The sequence below is a fragment of the Eublepharis macularius genome, chromosome 4, assembly GCF_028583425.1.
Source record: "Eublepharis macularius isolate TG4126 chromosome 4, MPM_Emac_v1.0, whole genome shotgun sequence".
Classification (NCBI taxonomy): Eukaryota; Metazoa; Chordata; class Lepidosauria; order Squamata; family Eublepharidae; genus Eublepharis; species Eublepharis macularius.
The window spans coordinates 171395874-171421743 of NC_072793.1; the positions used below are offsets into that span (position 1 = coordinate 171395874).

Sequence of the window (25870 nt, forward strand, 5' to 3'; positions counted from 1 at the left end):
TCAGGCACGGAGCAGGTGACAATGCCAGCCCCACTCACCCGGCTGGGATCAGGAGCAGAACAAGTAGCAATGGCCGCTCCCCCTTCACCCGGCTGGGATCAGTAGTGGAGCAGGCAGCAATGCCTGTCTGCCCTCCCCTTTCTAGACCCCATTGTATTCCCCCCCCCCCACAATGGGCTTTGTTGCTAGTTTTATTATAAAAAACAGTCTACAACACGTTGCAAGCAGCACACATGAAAACTGAAAAGTATGCAACTATTAAGTTTACAGCACACACATAAAGAAACAAAAAACACCAACAAACAATAAAACAAAAGATTAAGTCTTCAAAGCAACCCTCTGCGTACTGTATTGAAGGAATCTCTTTCTGAGGACTAGGGACACTTCAGATCCCCAACACCTTATGCACCTTGTGCGCGCTCTCCAAGGGTTAAAGTGAGAAACGCGCAAGCCTAGAGGGGAACATGGAGGGGAGGGGGCAGAAAGCCCTTCCTGTCCTCCGCTTCCCCGCCAAGGAGGCCTTCGTGTCTCCCGTCTCTTGTCTGAAGGGCTTGCAAGGATCTGGTGCGCTCCTGGGGGCTTTTCAGGCGAGAGACCGGGGGGAATATGGGCGGCGCCGGGGGGGGGCATGCCAGAGCAAAAGCAGGGAGAAGGGGGGGGGGAGGTGCAGCAGGGGGCGGGAGGGAGCCCCCTCCCCAAATCCCCCCTCTGCACCACAGAGATCCGCTCTGCCTCTTTGTGCACCGCGACGAGGTCCCTGCAGTAGGCTGAAGGACTGATTCGCACCCGGCGCCTTTGGAGGCTGGACGGGGCTCAAGTGGCTTCAGGTTCCAAAGGCGCTGAGGAAGGAGGAGGGGGGGGATATTTTGGAGGGGAGGATGGAGCCGATGCAGGGGGAAGGAATAGGAAGAAATGGGGCTGAAGGGATTTGGGGCTGGAGGGATTTGGTGCAGGTGCGGAAAGGAGGGGAATCAAGGATTATTGGTTGTTTTGCTGCGAATGTAGTTATATTTATATTTACTGTTTTATCCTTGTCACCCGCCCTGAGCCCACTTGCAGGGAGGGAGGACTACAAGTTGAATGAATGAATGAATGAATGAATGAATGAGGGGGCTGGAAGAGGTGGTGGGAAGAGGGGGCATGGACTGTGGCGCTTGTCCCTGCGGAGTCCCGGACAAAACTGGACCTCCAAGCCAGAACAGGAGGAGCCTCAGAGGAAACCCTCCCTATAATAAGGCTGTTCGCTCTTCCTTGCAGCATCGGGGGCCATTCACACACTTCCTGGGGTGTCCCTGATCTTTCCCAAGCTCAAGATCCTGGGAAGGTCTGGATGGCTGCCTTGGGGGTGGGAATGTCCAGATTTTCCTATTTCTGTCCACTCTGCATCCGTCTCCCTGCCCCTATGCCCACTGCAACTCTTTCTCCCCTGCAAAGTGGGTCATTTTCTTTGTTATTTGTTGGCAGCTGAATACATTATAACAAATGTGCCCGTTCTTGGATTTTCCAGATTCCAAAAAGGAAGGACATTTTCTTGTGCGTGACCACTTGTAAATGACTGGAGAGTGGGAAAGGCCTGGTATCAAAACTCCAACGAAAGACCAAAGGGGAGAGAAAAGAGGGGCAGCAACTTCAGGGGAAGCAGGAAGAGGGGTCTGGCTTCAGGCAGGGTCAAGATGGAGCTCTTTGCCCCAAAATGGGTTGGCAGCGGCATGGGGGAAGCATTTCTAGGAGGAGAGGGGGTCAGACAAATAAGGAAGGTGGGGCTCCCCTCATAAATATTGTCTGATATGGGGGAGGGAGTTTGGGCCAAACGCTCCTCAGCCTTCCTACATCAAATGCAGCATCTTGAATTGTGTCCAGAGACGAAAGGAGCTGACATAGAAATACGTGAGTACCAAAAATGGTTTCCCAACCTTTGTTCTTCTTCTCACTCCAAGGCAGCAGGGAGAAGACACGCCTTAGGCCTTCTTTGCCACTTCCTCTGTGTGGTGAACGGAAAAGAGCCGCCATGCAGCCAGCTGAGGTTAGGAGGGGACAGGTTTCACAGGGGAGACACTCAGAGGATAGCCGGAATATTTCCTTCTCAGTTGTAAGTCTCAGAGGATCGGGCTCCTTGTCTTTGGTTCCGGCGCTGCCCAGAGGGGAGGCAAGAAAATAGTCACTCCCTGTCTAAGACGGCCTGTACAGAGAAGCCCAAACAGATACTGGGCCATGAATTCCCCATGGAAAACTATCAGCTTTTCTCTGATACGGACATCTCTGGCCTCAAGGCTGCTCACCCTCCGCCAATGAGGAGAGATTCTTTATCCTCAAGAAGCCCCCAGGAGGTCTGGGAGAGGGGGGCCCAAATGTCATCTCCCCTCCTTTTTCTGCTAGTCCTTCAGGATTAATATATTGTCCTTTTCAGTGATATAAAGTAATCCTTCTTTCTCCTTCCAGAGTGGAGTGTCCTTTGAAGAGGTGGCTGTGTATTTCTCCCAGGGGGAGTGGGCCCTGCTGCGCCCAGCCCAGAGGGCTCTCTACAAGGAGGTCATGCTGGAGAATTTTGGGAACGTGGCCTCTCTGGGTGAGGATCCATTACTCAATGGCTGTCTCCTACTTGCTGTGAGATGTGTCTGTGAGGAAGACCTTAGTGAGGAAGGGCATGGCCATGCAGTCTTCCCTGGCCCCAATGGCTCATCTTTGCCTCCCTCCATGATCCTTCCTCGGATGTGGGGGGGCTTCTGGGTTCTCCCTGCAGAGAGGGAGCCCCTGCTTGGCTGTCGTGAGCCTAGACTGCCTGAGAAGCAGTGGCAAGGGATGGTTGGCCTGGAGAAGGTAGATGGTCTAAGCAGGGGCTTCCCTCCTCTCTGATCTTTGCCTTGCTGGGCTGTGGAAGGAGCTCTGCCCCACCCCTTTTATTTGCCTGTTGTGTATTTCTGGAGGGACGTCAAGCTGGCGAGGAACTGCTGAATTTATGTGCACACTGAAGAGTCATTATTTTGTGTTTTTTTCTGATAAACAGGGCCTCAGATTGCCAAACCTGACCTCATATCCTGGCTGGAGGGAGAGGAAGAGCTGTTTCTCCTGTTCTCTGATGAACTGGAGGGATTTATAGGTAACTGCTTAGATGTGTCATGGGTCTCTGTGTTTCTTGCTCTTCCTTTGAAGGGAAGGTGGGTTTCCGCAGCGCTCTTTGTCCTCCTAGTTGCTTCTCCTCCAAAGAACATTGATGAGTTATGAAGGCTGTTGATCTTGAGGCGGAAGGGTGGCGTATTGCACTTTCACACTTCAGAGACTGTGAGCTTAATCACTGCCTCGCCCTTCTACCACTCTTTGGAAAGCTGCTCTGGCGAGGCTGCCCGTCTCTCCAGAGGGCACTCTGTTTTCTAGAGCCTCTTTTTAAAAAAAAAAACGAGCTTGGTTGCTATTTCAGACATATTCGGGAATATCCGGAAATCTCATTTTAAATATTGTAGCAGCTTGTGTCCCCCTTCCACCTTTGAAGATTTAACAGGAAACAGGAAGAGGGACGAAAGAGGCAGGGTTTCTGTGTGTCTGTGTCAGTGCTACGTACCTGCCATATACCATTGCCAGGGCTGGATGCTGGGATTCACTGGTTTCATGTTGGCTTTGATGGGTTTGTATTGGCCCTGGGTTGTGCCTGCATCTTTGAGTGTCACTGATTCTCTTCCACTTGTATAAGTGCCCCTTGCTTCAGGGTTTTTTTTCCCCCTGGTGGGATTCTTTCATTTGAGAGTTCTGGTAGGATTCTCTTGTTTGACATTCATTCTGTTGGGCTTTGTTGGTTCATCTTGCACATGGATATTTTCCTGCCATGAACTTGTTCAGGATCCCTGCAATTTTAGTGCACTTTGCTTGAGAAATGTTCCTTCCAGCCCCTGGAAAATTTACCCTGTAGGGGAAATTCAAACATATTCAGAATTCTGAATACAACCCAAATCCAGATACTGTTGTGGATCCTGCCAGTGAGAATTTCTGTCTGGGGGATTGGAGCAGATGTGCTTGTAATGTAGAGTTTGGCTGTAGACAATGGATTGTTCAGTGTCTTTAGGATGGTGACGGGAGGCATATAGGTATGTATGCTGATCAGTAAGTTTTATGTAGAAGGTGTTTCTTAAGGATTGGTCATGTATTTGTAAAGTAGGTAAAAAGTAAAGATGTAAGCACTGAGTCATTACTGACCCATGGGGGGACGTCACATCACGACGTTTTCTTGGCAGACTTTTTATGGGGTGGTTTGCCATTGCCTTCCCCAGTCATCTACACTTTATCCCCAGGAAACTGGGTACTCATTTTACTGACCTTGGAAGGATGGAAGGCTGAGTCAACCTTTTATGTAGAAGGTGTTTCTTAAGGATTAGTCATGTGTTTGTAAAGTAGGTAAAAGGTAAAGGTGCAAGCACTGAGTCATTACTGACCCATGGGGGGACGTCGCATCACAACGTTTTCTTGGCAGACTTTTTACGGGGTGGTTTGCCATTGCTTTCCCCAGTCATCTACACTTTACTTCCAGGAACCTGGGTACTCATTTTACTGATCTCGGAAGGATAGAAGGCTGAGTCAACCTTCAGCCAGCTACCTGAACCCGGCTTCCGCCAGGATCAAACTCAGATTGTGAGCAGAGCTTGGACTGCAGTACTGCAGCTTACCACTCTGCACCATGGGGCTCAATTTGTACAGTGGTGTGGTGTCTAGAAAATGTACTTCCTGTGTAGATTGATTCATTGTCAGCTTGATGATGGGGTGGAACTTGCTGAAGGCCTGGTGGAAATTGCTCCAGGGCTTCTTTCCAATGTGTCCGCTCCAGATGATAAAAATGTCATCAATGAATCTCAAGTCCAGGAGAGGTCTTAGTGTGTGGGAGCTGAGGAAGCGCTCCAAGTCAGCCATGAAAATATTGGCCTATTGCAGTCCAATGTGAGTGTCCATGGCTGTGCTGTTATGCTGAAGGAATAAATCTTCACCAAATCTGAAGTAGTGGCCACCAAGGACAAACCAGCTAAGCTCGGTAGCGAGGGTGTTTCTAATAGCTTGTAGTCCATCTTTGCGGGTGTATAGAGACACAAGATCCATGGTGGTCAAAAGGGAAGATTGTTGACAGATTGAATTTTTCTCAGGAATTCTGTAGTGTCTCGTACCTAAATGGGGGCGTAGACTGAGAATGGAGTCTGTGTGCACAGGTATGCTGACAGTGACAGTCCCTTGGTCCGAAACAATAGGACATTCCGGGCTGCCAGGTTTGTCAATTCTGGGCAGAAGATTAGGAAGCACCTGATTGAGGTTCCTGCGGTGTGTCCATATGGGTTTGCTCCTGTATGTGTGTGGGCAATTCCTTTTAAAAACGAGTTTAGTTCCCTTTGATGTTCCTGAGGGGGGTCTGAGCTTAGTTGTTTATAGAAAGTAGCATCAGAGAGTTGTCTTTTGGCCACCTGAAAGTCGTCAGAATTGTCTGTGATGACAACTGCTCTTCCTTTGTCAGCGTCTGGATTGTTTCTGGAGCTGTTTACAGCAATTCTTTCAGTGTGGGTGAGGTTGTGTTGTGGAGGAGGTTGTGTTGGGAAGGAGATGACTTTTCATGATCGTGTCCATTTGGGCTCAGCTGGAAAAGCATTCTCTGTTGGAATCTGATGTGGCATTGCAACCATTGGGGGCGGAGGTCTATGCGGAGTCTTTCTTCCTGTTGCATTGGGTGGCTGGCAATTGGTGGCCAATATATTGCCCATCAGAGATTTCTAGAGGCATCCCTGGGCAGTGGGCTAGATCTTTGTTTTTATATATAGCAAGAAGCAGATGCTATCTCTGGGTACCAAGGAAAACACTTCTAAAAACATAGCTCTCACAATTCGTCATAGTTACACTCACTGCTATGACATCACAGTGCAATCCCAACTAGCAGAATGTAAATCTCATATCCTGGTTGAGGGGCATTTTTTCCCAAGCACTTTCCACTCTGAGTAACAAGCTTAGAGTGGAACATTGAACATTGGACCTTCTGTGAACAAAGCATGTGCTTTGACCCAAAGCAGCTCCAGACGATTCTCATGTAAACACATTTTACTGAGCTTTCACGGCAGAGGGAAGGGCTTTTCTCCCATTCCTGGTAGCAGCGTCCAGGGACAGAACAATCCTACTGGCTTGCACAGAACAGGGAAATGCTTCTCTAGTCTTGGTAGTGGCAGCTCCTGGGGCAAGAGCAAGCCAGCTGGCTTGCGTAAGAGAAGGGTTTTCCTCCTGCCCTGGCAGCGATGGGCTCACTCAGGATCATAGAAGACTGGCTGGGCCATGCAGAAGAGGAAATGGATTTTCTCTCCACCCATGGTGGAGAGGGGTACAGGAGCTAATGGCTAAGGGCAGGGCTTTTTTCTGGGAAAAGAGGTGGTAGAACTCAGTGGGTTGCCAGCACAAGGGGCAACTCCTGGCAGGAGGTGGTGCCCTTGTTACCACATGCACAATGATGTCACTTGGGGTCAGCTGGAACAAGGGAGTTTTTTAAAGTTTAAATCGCCCTTGGCGAAAATGGTCATATGGCTGGTGATCCCGCCCCCTGATCTCCAGACAGAGGGGAGCTTAGATTACCCTCTGCGCCACTCAGTGGCGCGGAGGGCAATCTAAACTCCCCTCTGTCTGGAGATCAGGGGGTGGGGCCACCAGCCATGTGACCATTTTCAAGAGGTGCCGGAACTCCGTTCCATCACATTCCAGCCGAAAAAAAGCCCTGGCTAAGGGAACAGCAGCTTACCCAGTCCTTCAGCACAAGTCCTTGTGGAGTGCCTGCTGCACAAATAACTTTTAAAAGAATGTGTATGATAATGGCAAAACCATGCTGTGGAATGGATCCATCCAGTATTGATGAACTTGGGGCCGACACCAGGAAAGGTGATGGTGAGCACCTTTGCTCCCTTGGGCACAGCCATGGGGAACGCTAATGTAAGTGGTTCTGACCCCTAGTATAAATGATCCCTGGCCCACAAAGATTTCCCCAAGGTAGAACATACCAGTATAAAATTCAACATCTTGCAGAGGAAATCGTGGCTTTCCCACTGAGTTTTAGATCATAGCCAGGATTCTCCTTTTCCAGTGAATAGCCAATTGCTTGTTGTCTGAAGCAGCTAGTTGGGAAGCTGATTTAGTATCTAAAACTGTGTGCAGAAGTGGGTGTCAGTAAGGGAAGGGCTGCAGAACATGGGGGAGAGAGAAATTGGGAGGGTGGCCGGGTTGGCCCAGAGCTGAGTTGGATACAGCCCAGGCTCTGGGAGAAAGGGGGCTCTTTCAGGAGCCAGAGGGCTTCTCCCTTCCCTGGTGATGCAAGATTGACAGCTGCTACTCATTCTACTGCTAATGGAGCAACTTGAGGTAAACGAAGAGTGAACTTTCATGTTTGAAGTTGGATTCTCTTTTTGAATGTAAACTTGACCATTAATTTTTTCTCCTACTCCGTTATTCCCATTGTAATGATAAAGAGGGAGAGGGTTGCAAGAGCTGAAGCTGTGGGGTGGGGAGGGACCCATACTGCATTATTGTTCCCAAAGAGAGGATGAAAGTTGTGTTCCCAAATGATGGGGTGCTGTTCTGGGAGCAGGAGGATGTTTTTTTCCAGCTCTGGCGGGAGGGGGGGATTCTCTCACTTGACACCCTTCCACAGGGTCAGAAAGTGACGCCGCAGCCAGCACTCAACATACTGTGCAATTGGGTCCAACAGAAAGAGGAGAAGCTATTGATTAAATGTCTCTTTTGACCCAATTACCTCGGTTCAAGAAAAGAAGTCTGTATAATATTACGTTCTCCCCTCCTTACTTGGCATCAAAGTCCCAGTAAAATGCTGAACTCTCATTATTAGCCACCTTTGAGACACTGGATAGTACTAACTAAGATGTCACAGATTCCCAAGCAAGAGTGATCATAGTTGTTCCAGACACTAAGGCTTTCCCTATGGTTTTGGCTGCATTTTCCTATTTCGTGATCATGTCAGGTTTCTCTTTCTTTCTGCAGGAGGTGAGTGGGAGTCAGCAACTAAAACAAAAGAATATACAGTAATGGAAGAAGATACATATCTGCAACAGAAAGAGAACGCTGAATATTGTAATACAGTGAGGAAGGAAGAGGGAAAATACCCACCAAGGAATAGTTCCGGTCTTTTACCAGGTGACGTCTCTCATCAAGTTCCACTACTTCAAAAACTGTACGAAGGAGGCAACTGGAATGAGAATTCTGCAAATGAGGAAAAATTTCCTGAAAAATCAGATGTTGATATTCTTTGGAACACGCATATCAGGATAGAAGAGTTTAATTGGCTGGAATGTGGGAAAGCCTTTCATCAGACAGACAACATTAATTCACATAAAAAAATTAACGCAAGGGAGAAGCCATATAAATGCATGGAGTGTGGGAAAACCTTCAGTCAGAGTGGGAATCTTCATTCCCATCAAAGCATTCACACACTTGAGAAACCATATAAATGCATGGAGTGTGGGAAAAGCTTCAGACAGAGAGGAACCCTTACTTCCCATCAAAACATTCACAGAAAAGAAAAGAAATATGAATGTCTGGACTGTGGAAAAAGATTCTGTCACAATACAAACCTTACTTCCCATCAAAGAATTCACACAGGGGAGAAACCGTACAAATGTCTGGAGTGTGGAAAAAGCTTCAGGCAGAGAGGAACCCTTACTTCCCATCAAAACATTCACACAGGAGAGAAACCGTATAAATGCCTGGAGTGTGGTAAAAGATTTAGTCGGAGCGACAGTCTTACTTATCATAGAAGAATTCACACAGGAGAGAAACCATATAAATGCCTGGAGTGTGGGAAAACCTTCAGTATGAATGGAAATCTTACTTCCCATCAAAGAATTCACACAGGGGAGAAACCATATAAATGCCTGGAGTGTGGGAAAAGCTTCAGTAAGAATGGAAATCTTACTTCTCATCAAAGAACTCACATAGGACAGAAACCATACAAATGCCTAGAATGTGGGAAAAGTTTCATTCGTAATTCACACCTTACTTCCCACCAAAGAATTCACACAGGGGAGAAACCATATAAATGCCCAGTGTGTGGGAAAAGCTTTATACAGAATGCACACCTTATTTCCCATAAAAAAATTCACACAGGGGAAAAACCGTATCAATGTTTGGAGTGTGGAAAAAGCTTCAGTAACAGCAGATACCTTACTTTCCATCAAAGAATTCACACAGGGGAGAGGCCATATAAATGCCAGGAGTGTGGGAAAAGCTTCAATCATAGTTCACGTCTTATTACCCATCAAAGAATTCACATAGAGGAGAAACCATATGGATATCCAAACGTCTTATTACCCATCAAAGAATTCACATAGAGGAGAAACCATATGGATATCCAAACATGGATATGGAAGAAACTTCAGTCACAGTGGAAGCCTTGCTTCTCATCAATGGACTCACTTAGGGGAGAAACCATAGCAATGTCCGGAATGTGGGAAAATGTTACAGTAAATCAAACTGACTCAAGATTGGAAAGCAATACTATAAAACGGTAAAATACATACAATAAAGCCACACTGAACACCACATGATGTGTATTTTATAGAGATTTATTCATTAAGATGCATCATTAAAACACTAGGATGTCTTTTTATTCATCTAAAGGATCAACCACAGACACAATCAAGAAAACAACCAAGATACATTGGAAAACCGTCTGAGAAGACCCCAGCTAGCTTGCTTGCTTGCTAGCTCACTGAACCAAGCCCAGAGGCCTGGAACATCAGTTTGCTTAGCACATGCATTATCCTGTGGTATATGAGTAAGGTGAGGAATAACTAGCAGCATAACCCAGAAGATCCCTGCAGTGGAGGCAGCCAAGCGGAGGCACAGCAGCAGTGTTGCTCATGTTCCCTAAAAGGAGTATGCATAGGGTAGTGATTGGGCAAACGCCCCTCCTGTAGGTCTGCAGAGGTCAAAACTGTACCTGCATCCCAGGGGACCACACCATCACACACATAATATGTATCAGGGGCACTATAGAGCAGGTAGAGGGGGAACCAATCAACCGAAAGGTGGCAATGGATGGGGACCTGGCCCCGCAGTCACTCAAGCAGAGGGTCGTGTGTGTGTGTTGTGTGTGTGTGTGGCCCACCACCCTGCTCACAGGGAGGAACCTTAAGCAGGTCCACCTGAATGTTAGGCCCGTGCAAAGCAATGGGGTCACCCTCCCCCCCATGGAAGTGGCAGAGGGAGAGCAAAAGGAACACTGGGCTGGTTGCAGGAGCTCAGTGGCCACCGCGGGGGTGGGGGGTGGGGGGTGGGATGCCTCCCAGCAGCACAGTCACAGTTTTGGGCTAAGCCTATGGGTGGCCTGGGCAACCCCCTTCCGCTGCTGCTGGTGGGCAAAGGAGTCATTCAACCACTTCCATGCGGACACCTCCCTTTTTGTAAGTTGGCCCATGGCATAGATGGGCCATGGGCCACCTTACATGGGCACAGAAGGCACACTGGCTTGAGACAGTGGAGCTGCCCCTGGCTGTGGCAAAGGGTGCTCTGGACTGATCCACCACCAGCCATATAGGAGCACCCTCTCTGCCTAGGTCCAGTTAGGCTGGCTCTCATTCCGCAAGGAGCTTCTTCTGTGCCCTTTGTTTTGTAAAGGAGGGGATATTTTCCCCCTTCCCTGTGTGTGTGGCTTTTGTCCCCAGTGGGGACACAAAAACGGCTAACGTTGTTCTCTCCCCTAAATTTTCCCCTCACAACAACCTTGTGAGGTCTGGCTGAGAGGGTGTGATTGGGCAAAGCCAGCCAGCAACCTTACCTGTCACCGTTGGGATTCAAACTACATGATCTTGTTCCCAGTCCGACATTCTAACCACTATCCCACACGTTCTCCGACAGCTCAGGAAAGTGGTGAAACCCCTTGTTTTTGTCACAGAGGGGATATTCCCTGCCTTCCCCGTGTGTCCTTCTGGCACTTCCCATGCTTCCACCTGCCACAGTCAACTGTAATTTCCAGTATAAATTCAGGAGAGACAGTGTCTGGTGATAACCTAAGCCAGGATTTTGTGATTCCCATTGTTTTGGGAATCCCCAACACCCAGCATCCTGAAGTTAGAGACCAATTTTGTGGCTCCCAGCTTTCTTTTTTGATGAACTGTGTCTTCCACAGTCCATCTTAGATTGCAATACAAAAAACTCAGGAGGATGTTCTGATTCCTTTTGTGTTTGGCACTGCATCTCTCGCGATCATCCTTGAGACGCCCAGCTTTCTTTTCTGAGGAGATATGCCCACCACAGCCCGACGGAGAAACAGATGGATGGGCCGACAGAGCCTTTTATTTAAACAAAATTATTTACTTCATTTGTGTTTCATCTTCTTTCACAAGGGGGACCTCAAGCAGCTTACATTATTCTTCTCTCCTCCAGTTTATCCTTACAACAACCGTGTGGGGTAGGTTCGACTGAGAAGGTGTAACTGGCCCAACATCACCAAATCAGCTTCCATAGCAGAGTGGTGACTTCAAACTGGTCTCCCGACCCTAGGCTGAAACGCTAACCACATCCTCACCAAACTGGTTTTGATGTGGTGGCTGCTGTTGAACAGAAGCAAGAAGCTGGGCCTGAGTGCGGCTTGCAAATCCGGTGATATCAGCTCAGTGGTTACTGCCAGGCCAAAGAAGCCTTGGAGGGAGCCCTGCTCCCTCCTCTGCCTTTTATGGACAGAGACCAAGGCCTGAAAGCTGGTCAAGGAGGGCATTGTGATAAATGGAACTGGATTGTGATCTCTTCCCGTATCCGTTGCAGGTATTACCCAGCTTTTACTGCAGGGACTCCTTTTATTCCTTGGGGGGGGGATTGCACTTGTATGCATGTTATGTGCCATCAAGACACTTCTGACTAATGGTGAACCTACAAATTCATGACCTCCAAAACATCCTACCATTGACAGCTTTGCTCGGGTCTTGCAAACTGAATGCCGAGGCTTCCTTTATTGAATCAATCCATCTCATTTTGGGTCTTCCTCTTTTCCTACTGCCTTCAGCTTTTCCCAACATTATTGGTTTTTCCCATGAGTCTTGTTTTTTTTATGATGTGACCAAAGTACAACAGCCTTAGTTTCATCATTTTAGTTTCTAAGGAGAATTGAGGCTTGAGTTGATCTAGAACCCACATTTGTTTTTTTGGCCGTCCATGGCACCCGCAGAACTGACTGGCATCTTCAGAGGTGTAGCACCGAAAGACAGAGTTCGCGTGGAACATGCGCAATGCCTAGAGTTAGATCCTTTGAAAATTTAAACATTGAAATTTGCTCTGCCACAATCCAAAAATATTTTAGAAAACAAGACGGAACATTGACATCAAATGTGGTATTCAAAGAAATAATTTTTCAAAAGACGACAACATGTTACGAGCAGCAAACATGAAAACAGAAAAGTAAGCCACTGTCGTGTTTACAGCACACACATACAGAAATGAAATACACTAAAATAAAAGACTGATTCTTCAGACTAACAACCTGTGTATTGTACTGAAGGAATCTTTCTTAGGGCTATTAAGGGTTAAAGTGAGAAACGCGCACTCCTAGAGAGGTACATGGGGGGGAGGGAGCTCAGAGGAAAAGCCATTTCCTGTCCCCCCCCTTGCCAAAGAGGCATTTGTGTCTCCCTACTGCTTGAAAGTCTTGGAGGAATCTGGTGAGCTCGACCAGGGTTAAGAGGGGGGACAAGGGGGCAAACGGAGAGAAGCGGTGAGTGTGCAAAGCAAGACACAAAGCGGAGAGAAAGGAGGGGGGATGCAACGGGAGTGGGTGGAGAGGAAGCCCCTCCCCAAATCCCCGCTCTCCCCCTCCTGCACCACACAGGCCCTTCGTGCACAGCCGTGAAGTCCCTGCAGGAGGCTCGAGGGAGGGATCCTCGCCGGGCGCCTTTGGAGGCTGGACGGGGACTCAAGTGTCTTTGGGTTCCAGAGGCGCTGAGGAAGATGCATTGAGGAAGAAGAGGCATGGCGCGATGAGGGGGATATTTTGGGGGGAGGATGGAGCAGATGTAAGGGAGGAAAGCACTGAAGGCTCGAGGGTGAGGTTTGGGGTGGTGGAGAAGGAGGGAGCAGGTCCAGGGGGAAGGAATAGGGGTCGAGGGGATTTGGGGCTGGGCGATGGCGCAGGTGCGGGAGAGGAATGAAGGCTTGAGGGGGGCTGGAAGAGGTGGTGGGAAGAGGGGGCAGGGACGGTGGCGCTTGACTCTGTGGAATCCCAGACAAAATAGGACCTCGAAGCCAGAACAGGAGGCGCCTCAGACGAAATCTTGCACAGTAACAAAGCTGTTTTCTCATTTGGAAATTAAGGTCGGTGCATTAGGCCTTTTTCACATGGACTCTTTGCCCCGGGTTCAAAAGAGGGTTTTTTTCTTGCTTCCATGAAGCATCTTGCTTCCATGAAGTCCATTTCCCTCGCTCCCTGCCCTCTGGTTGTCATCCCACACAGTTTTAGACTGGAGAGGTGATATTGACAGAGCCTTCCGGAGGCGAAGATGAAATGAACAGACCCACTGAGGAGCAATCTCTGTGGGCTCTTTCTGTTTAAACTATGCTTCCCAGCTAACATTACATTTCCCTACACTTGATGAACATACACCGAGGCGTCTCATGTAGAGGGACTCATAAACGCTTGGAGAGTAGGCAAGGCCTGGCATCAAAGCAACCTAGATTATGAAAGAATTTCTCCCTCAAAGACTATTTTCTCTCTCTCAGGCTCTTTTGATCGAAGAGATTCCCTCCAAGAGTTAAAGTGAAGGAGCCCTAAACCCTAGAGCGGCACATGGAGGCAGGCTATTGTGGGGAAGCCATTTCTTCCCCCAACCAGCACCTCTGAGTTTCATCAGCTGCTGCTAGAATGGCTGGAAGGGATCTGGTGAGCTGAAAGGGGCTTTAGGAAGAAAGAAGGTGGGAAATATGGGATGGAAAGGGCTCCAATGAAAGTCCAAAGCAGAGGGGAAGCAGAGATGAAAGAAAGCCCTGCCCAGTTCCCTCTCTGGCCTCCTTGGCGTTCTCCCACTTTGGTCTGACTGCTCTAAATTCTGAGTTGCTCTTTTACTCTGCTGTGTGTGTGGGAAAGGGAGGAGTCCCTCCAGACTCCCAGAGATCCTTAGCCTCAGTCCCAGGATATCTTCAGAGTCAGCTGTGCCGGATAGAAAATGTCCCCCCCATCCCCGGTCCAGCACTTGTCTAAATCTCTCAGGCTGAGTTCACACATGCAAGAGAAGGAGGTGGCAGACATTTGAGATGGTAGATTGTGGGGAAGGGGGGCACTTGATTTGCCATATTATTCAAGCTCCTTTCCCTAAAGGTGAGCTTAAGGGGTGGTTAAACACTCCCTGCCTCAGAAAAGCAATGCAGCAAGCATAGAAAGAGGGCAGAAACTGTATCGTTTCAGTGCTAACATTCTATGTGAGGGGAATTTTTTTATTATACAAATAAATATTTGTAGCTGGAACTTTCCCACCTTCCACATTCAGTCAGGCACTCAGTCCCCTCATCCCTTCAGGCCTCTGCCACTTCCTTCCCAGCACTTTCCCCTGGTTGTGTGGAGCAGGCCGGAGGGGGCTTGGCTTCCCTCAGAGGGGAGGAGGGAGAGGTTTGGCTTCAGGTGGGGTCAGGAGCTCATTGCCCCAAAATGGGTTGGGAGAGGTTGGGGGAAGCATTTCAAGGTGGGGAAGGGGTCAGCTGAATGAGGAAGGTGGGACTCCCCTCATCAATGTGGTCTGGTTTTGGGGGGAGGGAGGTTGGGCCAAATGCTCCTCAGCCTTCTTACGTCAGATGTAGTGTCTTGAATTGTGCTCAGAATACAATCTAGAGACAAAAGGAGCTGGCATCGAAATATATGAGTACCAAAAAATGTTTTCCTACCCTCTTTCTTTTTCTCACTCCAAGGCAGCAAGGAAAGACAGCCCTGAGGCCTTCTCTGCCATCTCCTCCACGTGTTGAAGGGAAAAGAGCTGCAATGCAGCCAATTCAGGTAAGGACAGGGCATGTCCCACAGAGCAAACACTCAATGGATAGCAGGGGTGCTTCCTTGTCAGTTGTAAGTCTCAGAGTATTGGGTTCCCTGCCCTTGGTTCTGGCACTGCTCACTGGGGAGGCAGGGAAATATTTACCCCCTGTCTAAGATGTCCTGTACAGAGAAACCCACGCAGAGACTATTACTAAGCTAGGAATTTCCCATGAAAAATCATTGGCTTCTCTCTGATATGGACATCACTGGCCTCTTTCCCATAAGGCTGCTATCCCACTTCCAACAAGGACAGACTCTTTGGCCTCAAGATGGCCCCACAAGATCTGGGAGAGGGGGAGACAAATACCCCCGTAGGGCTCTTCTCTCCTCTTGTTTCTGCTAATCATCCAGTATTAACATATTACACTCTTTTATTGCCCTCTCCTCTCCACACCTGCTTTCCAGTGATGTAAGGAAACTGTGCTCTTCTTCACCTTCCAGGATTCAGTGTCCTTTGAAGAGGTGGCTGTGCATTTCACCCAAGGGGAGTGGGCCCTGCTGAGCCCACCCCAGAGGGCTCTGTACAAGGAAGTGATGCTGAAGAATTTTGGCCATGTGGCCTCTCTTGGTGAGGATCCATTACTCTATGGCTGTCTCCTACTTGCTGTAATGGGTGGCTGCAAGGAAGACCTTAATGAAGGAGGGTATGGCCAGGCAGTCTTCTCTGCACCCAATGGCTGTTCTCTGCCACTCTTGGTGATCCTTTCTGACAGTTCTGTGTCTGGACCCCATGAGAAGACGTGCCAAGAGATGCTTGACCTGGGGGAGGTGGGGTAGTCTAATCGGGGGCTTTGACTTGCCGGGCTGTGGAAGGAGCTCTGCTTAGTCCTCTGGCGCTTGCTTAGTTTTCAGCTGGTATGTCAATCTCAAATGGGCAGGAAGTAGGCACCAACCTGCACTCAGCCCCACTCACCTTACTTTACAATTGTGTGTTTCTGGAGAGACAGTCAAGCTGGCTTGGAATTGCTGGATCTATGTGCACACTGAAGAGTCACAATTCTGTGCTTTTTCTGATAAACAGGATCTCAGATTGCCAAACCTGACCTCATATCCTGGCTGGAGGAAGAGGAAGAACTGTTTCTCCTGTTCTCTGAAGAAATGGAGGGACCTACAGGTAGCTGCTTAGATCTGTCATGGGACTGTGTGTTGCCTGCACTTCCTTCCATTCCATTCAAAATATAAACAAACAGGTGAGGCCCTGCAATAAAATGTTTTGGAATCGGTTGGTTTGGAATTGCCAGGTGGGACCTGGAGATCTCCCGGATTTACACCTGATCTCCAAACTACAGAGATCTATACCAGTGGGGAAAGTGGCTGCTTTGGAGGGTTTACTCCATGCTAGTGGTCCATGCTGAAGTCCTTTCACTCCCCATTTCTGCTCCACCCCTTCAATTACTAGGAATTTTTTTAAAAAAAAATTATATTATTCATAGCCTGCCTTTGTCACTGAAACTCGAGACTGATTACATAGTGAAAGTCAATATCAAGTATGGCTGGGGCACCCAACAAACAATGCAACAGGTTACAGCAACAGTCAGTACCCAGTGGTATAGTCTACAGTCCCTATCCCTTTACCAAATCATTCCTCTGAAGCATTTTGGAACAGTACAGCCCTCTTATCTGCAGTTTGGTGTAGTGGTTAAGAGTGCGGGACTCTAATCTGGAGAACCGGGTTTGATTCCCCCCTCCTCCACTTGAAGCCAGCTGGGTGTCCTTGGGCTAGTCATAACTTCTAGGCACTCTCTCAGACCCACCTACCTCACAGGCTGATTGTTGTTGTGGGGATAATAATGACATACTTTGTAAACCGCTCTGAGTACGCATTAAGTTGTCCTAAAGGGCAGTATATAAATCAAATGTTGTTGTTATTAAAAAGGCCTCCTGAATAATTAAACAGTATTTGAGTCATCCCTTTTCATCCTCCCATTTTTGTTTTGAAATCCTGGTCTGACTCCTCTAAATTCTGGTGTGCTCTTTTGCTCTGCTGTGTGTGTGCATGGGGTATGTATTTGTGTGTGTATCTTTCCAGGTAGCCAGAGATTCTGAACCACAGTTGCAGGTCCACCGTGCTGGACAGAAAACAAGAGATGCCTTCCCTGTCAAGCACTTGTATAAACCTCTGGCCGGTGGCAGAGACCTGAGATGGTGGAGTGGCGAGGGTGGGGGGAGCTCACTTGATTTGCCATATTATTTAAGCCCTTTTCTCTAAAGGGGGGCTCAAGGGGAGGCTTCACTTCAGACTGCAGGTGGAGGAGCACAATCAGGATTTTTTTCCTGGGTTAGAAACTCCCTGCCTCAGAAAAGCAGCACAGCAAGCTTAGAAAGAGGGCAGAGACTGTATTCTTTCAGTGCTAATTTTCTATGAGGGGAACATTTCCAATATGCAAAGTCGTATTTGTATCTAGAACTTTTCCACCTGCCACCTTCAGTCAGGCACTCGGTCTCATCATCCCTTCAGGCCTCTGCCACTTCCTTCCCAGCACATTCTCCTGGTTGTGTGGAGCAGGCCGGAGGGGCTTGGCTTCCCTCAGAGGGGAGGAGGGAGAGGTGTGGCTTCAGGCAGGTTCAGGAGATCATTGCCCCAAATGGGTTGGCAGAGGCTGGGGGGAAGCATTTCAAGGAGGGGAGGGGGACACATGAATAAGGCAGGTGGGACTCCCCTCATAAATATTGTCTGGTTTGGGGGGAGGGAGGCTGGGTGAAACACTCCACAATCTTCCTACATCAAATGCAGCATCTTGAATTGTGTCCAGAGATTAAAGGAGCTGACATAGAAATATGTGAGTACCAAGAATGTTTTCCAACCCTCTTTCTTCTTCTCACTCCAAGGCGGCAGGGAGAAGACACCCCTGAAGCCTTCTCTGCTATCTCCTCCATGTGGTGAAGGGAAAAGAGCCGCCATGCAGCCAGCTAAGGTAGCTGGGGGAGGGGGGGGAAAGGTCTCACAGAGGAGATGTTCAGTGGATAGCAGGAATGCTTCCTTACAAATCTCAGAGGGTCGGGCTCCTTGCCCTGGTTCTGGTGCTGCCCAGAGGGGAGGCAAGAAAATAGTCACTCCCTGTCTAAGACGGCCTGTACAGAGAAGCCCAAGCAGAGACCGAGCCATGAATTCCCCACGGAAAACTATCAGCTTTTCTCTGATACGGACGTCTCTGGCCTCAAGGCTGCTCACCCTCCTCCAATGAGGAGAGATTCTTTATCCTCAAGAAGCCCCCAGGAGGTCTGGGAGAGGGGGGCCCAAATGTCATCTCCCCTCCTTTTTCTGCTAGTCCTTCAGGATTAATATATTGTCCTTTTCAGTGATATAAAGTAATCCTTCTTTCTCCTTCCAGGGTGGAGTGTCCTTTGAAGAGGTGGCTGTGTATTTCTCCCAGGGGGAGTGGGCCCTGCTGTGCCCAGCCCAGAGAGCTCTCTACAAGGAAGTCATGCTGGAGAATTTTGGGAACGTGGCCTCTCTGGGTGAGGATCCATTACTCAATGGCTGTCTCCTACTTGCTGTGAGATGTGTCTGTGAGGAAGACCTTAGTGAGGAAGGGCATGGCCAAGCAGTCTTTCCTGGCCCCAATGGCTCATCTTTGCCACCTTCCATGATCCTTCCTTGGTTGTGGGAGGGCTTCTGGGTTCTCCCTGCAGAGAGGGAGCCCCTGCTTGGCTGTCGTGAGCCTAGATTGCCTGAGAAGCAGTGGCAAGGGATGGTTGGCCTGGAGAAGGTAGATGGTCTAAGCAGGGGCTTCCCTCCTCTCTGAGCTTTGCCTTGCTGGGCTGTGGAAGGAGCTCTGCCCCACCCCTTTTATTTGCCTGTTGTGTATTTCTGGAGGGACGTCAAGCTGGCTTGGAACTGCTGGATTTATGTGCACACTGAAGAGTCATTATTTTGTGGGTTTTTTCCTGCTAAACAGGGCCTCAGATTGCCAAACCTGACCTCATATCCTGGCTGGAGGAAGAGGAGGAGCTGTTTCTCTTGTTTTCTGATGAACTGGAGGGATTTATAGGTAACTGCTTAGGTCTGTCATGGGTCTCTGTGTTTCTTGCTCTTCCTTTGAAAGGAAGGTGGATTTCTGCAGCGCTCTTTATCCTCGCAGTTGCTTCTCCCCCAAAGAACGTTGTTGAGTTATGAAGGTTGTAGATATTGAAGTGTGAGGGTGGCGTATTGCACTTTCACACTTTTGGAAGCTCAACCGCTGCCTCTCCCTTTTAACACTCTTTGGAAAGCTAGTCTAAACACTCATGGCGTTTAGGTGTGTGGGGCATTCAAAATATGAATGAACAAGTGTGTCCCTTCAACAAAATGCTGGTTTTGAACGGCCTGGTGGGTCCAGGAATTCTCCCTGATTTACGACTGATCTCTAAATTACAGCGATCAACTCCTGTGGAAAAAGTGGCTGCTTTAGGGGGTTTAATCTAGGCTAATAATCCAAGCCAAAGTCCTTCCACTCCCCATACCCACCACTCTAGTTCCACCCCTTCAATTACCAGGGATTTCCAAGCCTGGAGTTTTTTAAAAAAAAATAATTTACATTATTTATAGCCTGCCTTTGTCACTGAAACTCAAGATGGATCATGTTGTGTAAGTCAGTATCAAGTATGGCTAGGACATCCAATGAACAATGCAATATTTTACAGCAACCATCAGTACACAGTGGTATAGTTTACAGTCCCTGTCCCTTTACTAAATCATTCCTCTGACCCATTTTGGTACAGTACAGCCCTCCTACCTGCATTAAAAAGACCTCCTGATTAATTAAGCAGTATTTAAGTCCAGTGGCACCTTAAATATCAGAAGACTTTCAGGGTATGGGTGTTTAAGAATCAAAACTCCCTTCTCCAGATATCTGCTGTATTTCCTTCCTATTTCAGGTGGGTATTGCAATTCCCAAAATGTCTGATGTTAGGAGTCTGCAAATTGGTATTCCTGAGTTGAATGTATATAGCTGAAAAATAACTATTTGATAATATTTGGTTATATCCGGATATATGTGGCTTATTCGGGAATATTCAAATATACCAGTATTTACATTCCTGAACTATCCAGACCTATTTGGGAATTTCTAGAAATCTCATTTTAAAGGTTCTAGTGGCTTGAAAACAGAAGGAGGGGGGAACGAGGTAGTATTACTTCCTGAGAGTCTGTGTTGGGGTTGCTTGTTATCTTGTATTGGTGCCTCTTGTTTCAGTTTTTTTCCTGCTGTGATTCTCTGGCTTGACAGTTTCACTTTGCATGAAAAAAGGCACAGCCAGCTCCTGGAAAATTTTCTCCATAGGGCATCATAACAAATATATTTGGAATACTGAAAGCAAAGTGGACCCAATACAGTTGTACATCCTGCATGTGAGAGTTTCTGTTTGAGACAACAGACTGTGACATCCCACTGAAGGAATAAATATTCACCAAATCTAAAGTAGTTACAGGTGAGGACAAACCAGCAAAGCTTGGTAGCGAGGTCAGCTATGGTGTTGTCAGGGACAGCGTTCCTAATAGCTTGGAGTCCACCTTTGTGGGTGGCTAGAGAGACAACATCCGTGGTTGCCAAAGGAGCGTGACCTGGAAGATTGTTGGAAGATTGAATTTTTCTCAGGAATTCTGTGGTGACTTGCACATAACTGGGGGCATTGACTGCACAGAGTCTGAAAACGGAGTCCATGTACACAAACACGCTGAGAGTGGTGGTCCCCAAGCCCGAGACAAGAGGACATCCCGGGCTGCCAGGCGTGTGAATTTTGGGCAGAAGATAGGAAGTGCCGGGTCAAGGCTCCTGTGGTGTGTGGGTAATATGGATCTGCTCCGGTGTGTGTGTGGGTAATTCCTTGAAAAACCGGTTTGGTTCTCTTTGGTGTTCTGGAGTGGGGTCTGAGGTTAGTTGTTGGTAGAAAGTAGCTTCTTTTGGCCACCTGAAGGTCGTCAGATTTGTCCGCGGTGATAACGGCTCCTCCTTTGTCAGCTTCTTCAACCAGGATGTCTGGATTGTTTCTCAAGCTGTTTACAGCAATTCTTTTAGCTTGGGTGAGATTGTGTTGGAAGGGAGAAGACTTTTCATGATCACGTCCGTGTGGGCTCAGCTGGGAAAGCATTCTCTGTAGAAATCTAACATGGCATTGCGACCATTGGGGGGCCAGAGGGCCATGCGGAGTCTTTCTTCCTGTAATGTTGGGTGGGTGTGAATTGGTGGCCAATGTGTTGCCCATCGGAGGCTTCTAGAGGCATCCCTGGGCATGGAGCAGATCTTTGTTTCTATGTATAGCAGGGAGCAGATGCTATCCCTAGTGATTGGGGGAAACACCACTTAAAACATAGAGAGATCTTACAATTTGTCAGTTTTACTTAATGCTATGACATCACAGTGCTGGCCCAACCAGCAGAAGATCAATCTTATCTCAGGGTGGGGGGCATTTCTTCCCAAGAATTGTCCACTGTGGGTGGCAGTGGGTCTCTGACAAAATGGTTTCCCATTCCTTCCTTCCTTCCTTCCTTCCTTCCTTCCTTCCTTCCTTCCTTCCTTCCTTCCTTCCTTCCTTCCTTCCTTCCTTCCTTCCTTCCTTTACACTCCGCCCTCCCCACAAATGGGCTCAGGGTGGCTAACAACATTCATAAAATACAGTGAATTAATCATAAAACTATAAGATCAATAATAATCTTAAGACAATCATTAAAATAGTCCAGGCACAGGCTATTTAAATAAATAGTTGGGAGTCCGTATATGGGCATATATATGAGCATAGCACATGGCCAAGGGCAGTCCCAGAAAAAGTAGTGGTCTTAGGTGGAAGAAAGGGGACATGCGCTGGCACTCAGCCAAAGGCCTGGCGGAACATCTCCATTTTACAGGCCCTGCGGAACTGTGACAGGTACCACACGGCCTGGATCTCCAGTGGGAGAGCGTTCCACCATGCTGGGGCCAAGGCTGAAAAAGCCTTGGCCCTGGTTGAGGCCGGACGGATGTCCTTCACCAGGAGTTCCTTGTCTGCAGAACGTAGTGCTCTGCAGGGAATGTAATGGAAGAGGCGGTCCCGCAGGTTTGCAGGTCCCAGTCCTTGAAGGGCTTTAAACACCAAGGTTAACACCATGAGGTCCCTTTAACTGGAGATGCCAGTCCCTGATCCTGCGGCCTCGTGTGTGCTTTGCCAAAGAGATGTGACCCAAGGCAACTCCAGACAGAGCTTGTGTAATCACATTTCACCCCGCTTGCATAGAAGAGGGAAGGGCTTTTCTCCCATTTGCAGTAGCGGTGCTCAGAGGGAGAACAATCCTACTGGCTTGCATGGGACAGGGAAAATTTTCTCTTGTCCTGCCAGTGGCAGCTGCTGGGGCAAGAGTGAGCCACCTGACTTGCATAGGGGAAAGGTTTTCTCTTATCCCGGGCAGCGACAGGCACACCCAGGATCAGAGTATCCTGCTGTCTCATGCAAATGGATTTTCTCTCCACTCCGTGGTGGAGGGGGGTACAGGAGGTAAAGGCTTAGGGGAACAGCAGCTTGCCTAGTCATTCAGCACAAGTCCTTGTGGAGTGCCTGCTGCATTTGTATGGTAACAGAAAAGCCCTGCTGTGGAATGGACCCAGCCAGTATTGATTAACTCAGGGCAGGCACCAGGAAAGGGGATGGTGAGCACCTTTGCTCCCTTGGGCACAGCCATGGGGAACCCCAATGTAAGTGATTCTGACCCCTGGTATAAAGGATCCCTGGTACACAGCTGCACCACAGTTCCATTACCTGGGAAGAACAAAGAAACAGGGAATCTGTGCCCTGAAACTGGGAATCATTGCCTGAAAACAAATACATGGGATTGTGGATGCATTTTGGGGGAGGTCCTCGGACCTGGAATTTGGGCCAAAGAAGGACCTGTGTGGCAGTAAAAGTCCCAGTGAAATGCTGTACTCCCATAATGTTTCTGGACACCAAGCCTCTGAATTCCTGTTAATTTATTTCTTTCCCTAAGGTTCTGGCTGCATTTTTCTTCATTGGGATCATGCCAGGTTTCTCTCTCTTTCTGCAGGGGGTGAGTGGGAGTCAGCATATAAAACAAAAGAAGAGGCATTAATGGAGAATGAAGATACGTATCTGCAACAGAAAGAGAACAATGAATGCTGTGATGCAGTGAGGAAGGAAGAGGGAAAATACCCACCAAGGACTAGTTCCAGTCTTTTACCAGGTGATATCTCTCATGAAGTTCCACTACTTCAAAAAATAAACAAGGAAGGCGATTGGAATAAGAGCACTGCAAATAATGAAAATTTTCCCGAAAAATCAGACACTGATGTTCATTGGAACACACATACCAGGACAAAAGTATTTAAATGGCTGGAGTGTGGAAAAACCTTTGATCAGGCAGAAAACCTTAATTCCCATCACACAAGGGAGAAGCCATATAAATGCCTGGAGAGTGGAAAAACCTTCAGTCAGAGCGAACACCTTACTTCCCATCAAAGCATTCACACAGGAGAGAAACCGTACAAATGTCTAGAGTGTGGGAAATGCTTCAGACTGAGTGGAAACCTTAATTCCCATGAAAGAATTCACAGAGGGGAGAAACCATATAAATGTCTAGAGTGTGGGAAAAGATTCAGTCGCAATGCACACCTTCATTACCATCAAAGAACTCACAAAAGGGAGAAACCATATAAATGCCTGGAGTGTGGGAAAAACTTTAGTACGAGTGGACACCTTAATACACATCAAAAAATTCACACAGGGGAGAAACCATATAAATGTCTGGACTGTGGAAAAAACTTCCGTCAGAAGGCACACTTGTCTTCTCATCAAAGCATTCACAGAGGGTTGAAAATGTATAAATGTCTGGAGTGTGGGAAACACTTTACAGTGAGTGGAAACCTTAATTTGCATCAAAGAATTCACAGAGGGGAGAAACGATATCAATGCCTGGAGTGTAGAAAAAGATTCAGCCACATTGCAGCTCTTACTTTTCATCAAAGAATTCACACAAGAGAGAAACCAGATAAATGCTTGGAGTGTGAGGGAAACTTCAGTAAGAGTGGACATCTTTCTTCCCATCAAAGAATTCACACAGGGGAGAAACCATACAAATGCCTGGAGTGTGGAAAAAGATTTAGTCGCAGGGCACACCTTCATAGGCATCAAAGAACTCACACAGGCGAGAAACCATATAAATGCCAGGAGTGTGTGAAAAGCTTCAGTTGCAGTGCACAACTTCATGACCATCAAAGAACTCACACAGGGGAGAAACCATATAAATGCCTGGAGTGTGGGAAAAGCTTCATTCAGAGTGGACACCTTAACAGGCATCAAAGAATTCACACAGGGGAGAAACCATATAAATGTCTGGAGTGTGGGAAAAGCTTCAGTCAGAAGGGAAACTTTACTTCCCATCAAAGAATTCACACAGGGAAGAAACCGTACAAATGCCTGGAGTGTGGGATAAGCTTCAGTGTGCGTGGATACCTTACTTCCCATCAAAGAATTCACACAAGGGAGAAGAAATACGAATGTACGGAGTGTGGAAAAAGGTTCCGTCACAGTACAAGCCTTACTTGCCATCAAAGAACTCACACAGGGGAGAAACCGTACAAATGCCTGGAGTGTGGGAAAAGCTTCAGTCGGAGAGGACACCTTACTTCTCATCAAAGTATTCACACAGGGGAGAAACCATATAAATGCCTGGAGTGTGGGAAAAGCTTCAATCAGAGAAGAAACTTTACTTACCATCAAAGCTTTCACACAGGGGAGAGACCATATAAATGCCTGGAGTGTGGGAAAATCTTCAATTATCATTCAGACCTTACTTCCCATGAAAGAATTCACAAAGTGGAGAACTCATATCCATGCTAAGAGTATGGAAGAAGCTTCAGTTAGAGTGGAAGCCTTGCTTCTCATCAATGAACTCACATAGAGGAGAAACCATAGCAATGCTCAGAAGGTGGAAAAATGTAATATTAAACTAAACTGACTCAGAAAATTGGAAAGCTGTATGATAAAACAGTAAAATACACACAATAAAGCCACTTTCCATGAAAAGATATTGAACACCACATATATAGATCCATGTTAGCCAAACCTTTTCCATTCACAGGAGAAATTCATCTCATAACTTACTTAGTACAGACAGTCCTGGTTTCAATGACTAGATCATTGCGTAATATAACATCAGAGCAAATAGTTCTTACCAACTCCAATAAGAAATGAAATTTGAAAGATGAAAATAGAAGGTCCTCCATCTGGTTTATGCTTTTTCTACTGGAGATGGTACCTAGAAGGAATAAATAAGGGAGAGATTGCAATCTCATAGGCCTTGGTTTCTCACCAAGATCTGCATAGGTATTAATCTCTCTTGTATCTCCTGAATTTAGGACTCCATCTTTCTTGTAGATCAATCAAATTGCAAATTTCTCCTTGAGTCCAGGCTCATGTTCATTTGCCAGAAAAATAAAATAAGTATATTATGCCTTAACAATTTAGCAACTATGATAAAAGCATAATGAAAGTATCTTTAAGTTATAAGCAATTCTATGATCTTGCTAAAGCTATGATGAAAATGCTTCGTTTTTCAAACTGCTATGATATTCTCTGCCAATAGATGGCAGCAAATCCAAACAAATAAAAAACTGGAAATCCATGAAAGTCTTACTTTTTATATATTTTAATAATACATCCCCCTATCTCTTTATACAAGCCCACTCTCTCTGTCCCAGACTCATATTATCTTTCTAAGGCGTATAATTCTTACTAAATAAATTTCAACCTGAGAGTGAACTCCAATAAAAGGGATTTTGTGTTTCCCACTCTTTCAATCTTCTTACTATGTAATTGAGAAAGCGTGTTTCAGACAACTCACTTTATGCCCTGGTGCACCACCAGAGGGCGCTGCTGCAGAGGAAAGCCCAG

At 47.4% G+C, this 25870-nt stretch overlaps 2 protein-coding genes across 2 annotated transcripts; both read left to right on the forward strand.

Moving 5' to 3' along the window:
• The first annotated feature begins 1642 nt into the window (after positions 1 to 1642).
• LOC129328763 (zinc finger protein 420-like) lies at positions 1643 to 25003 on the forward strand. The gene is made up of 5 exons (XM_054978041.1): positions 1643 to 2023; positions 2440 to 2566; positions 3005 to 3097; positions 7993 to 9278; positions 23363 to 25003. Exons 1-5 carry the CDS (start codon positions 1901 to 1903, stop codon positions 24815 to 24817), a joined length of 3084 nt encoding a protein of 1027 aa, XP_054834016.1. The 5' UTR covers positions 1643 to 1900; the 3' UTR covers positions 24818 to 25003.
• On the forward strand, positions 12612 to 16580 carry LOC129328753 (zinc finger protein 557-like). The gene is made up of 5 exons (XM_054978032.1): positions 12612 to 12662; positions 13717 to 13876; positions 14900 to 14980; positions 15458 to 15584; positions 16038 to 16580. The coding sequence occupies exons 2-5, from the start codon at positions 13859 to 13861 to the stop codon at positions 16196 to 16198; spliced, it is 387 nt and encodes a 128-aa protein (XP_054834007.1). The 5' UTR covers positions 12612 to 12662; positions 13717 to 13858; the 3' UTR covers positions 16199 to 16580.
• Positions 25004 to 25870: the final 867 nt, after the last annotated feature.

Excerpts from the sequence above, each read along its gene's own strand:
- LOC129328763 (XM_054978041.1), top strand. The coding sequence starts at position 1,901 with ATGGTTTCCCAACCTTTGTTCTTCTTCTCACTCCAAGGCAGCAGGGAG. Across the intron at positions 3,098-7,992 it reads TGAACTGGAGGGATTTATAG|GAGGTGAGTGGGAGTCAGCA; the intron begins GTAACTGCTTAG and ends TTCTTTCTGCAG. Across the intron at positions 9,279-23,362 it reads TTACCCATCAAAGAATTCAC|ACAAGGGAGAAGCCATATAA; the intron begins ATAGAGGAGAAA and ends AATTCCCATCAC.
- LOC129328753 (XM_054978032.1), top strand. Across the intron at positions 14,981-15,457 it reads CTGCAATGCAGCCAATTCAG|GATTCAGTGTCCTTTGAAGA; the intron begins GTAAGGACAGGG and ends TTCACCTTCCAG. Across the intron at positions 15,585-16,037 it reads TGGCCATGTGGCCTCTCTTG|GATCTCAGATTGCCAAACCT; the intron begins GTGAGGATCCAT and ends TCTGATAAACAG.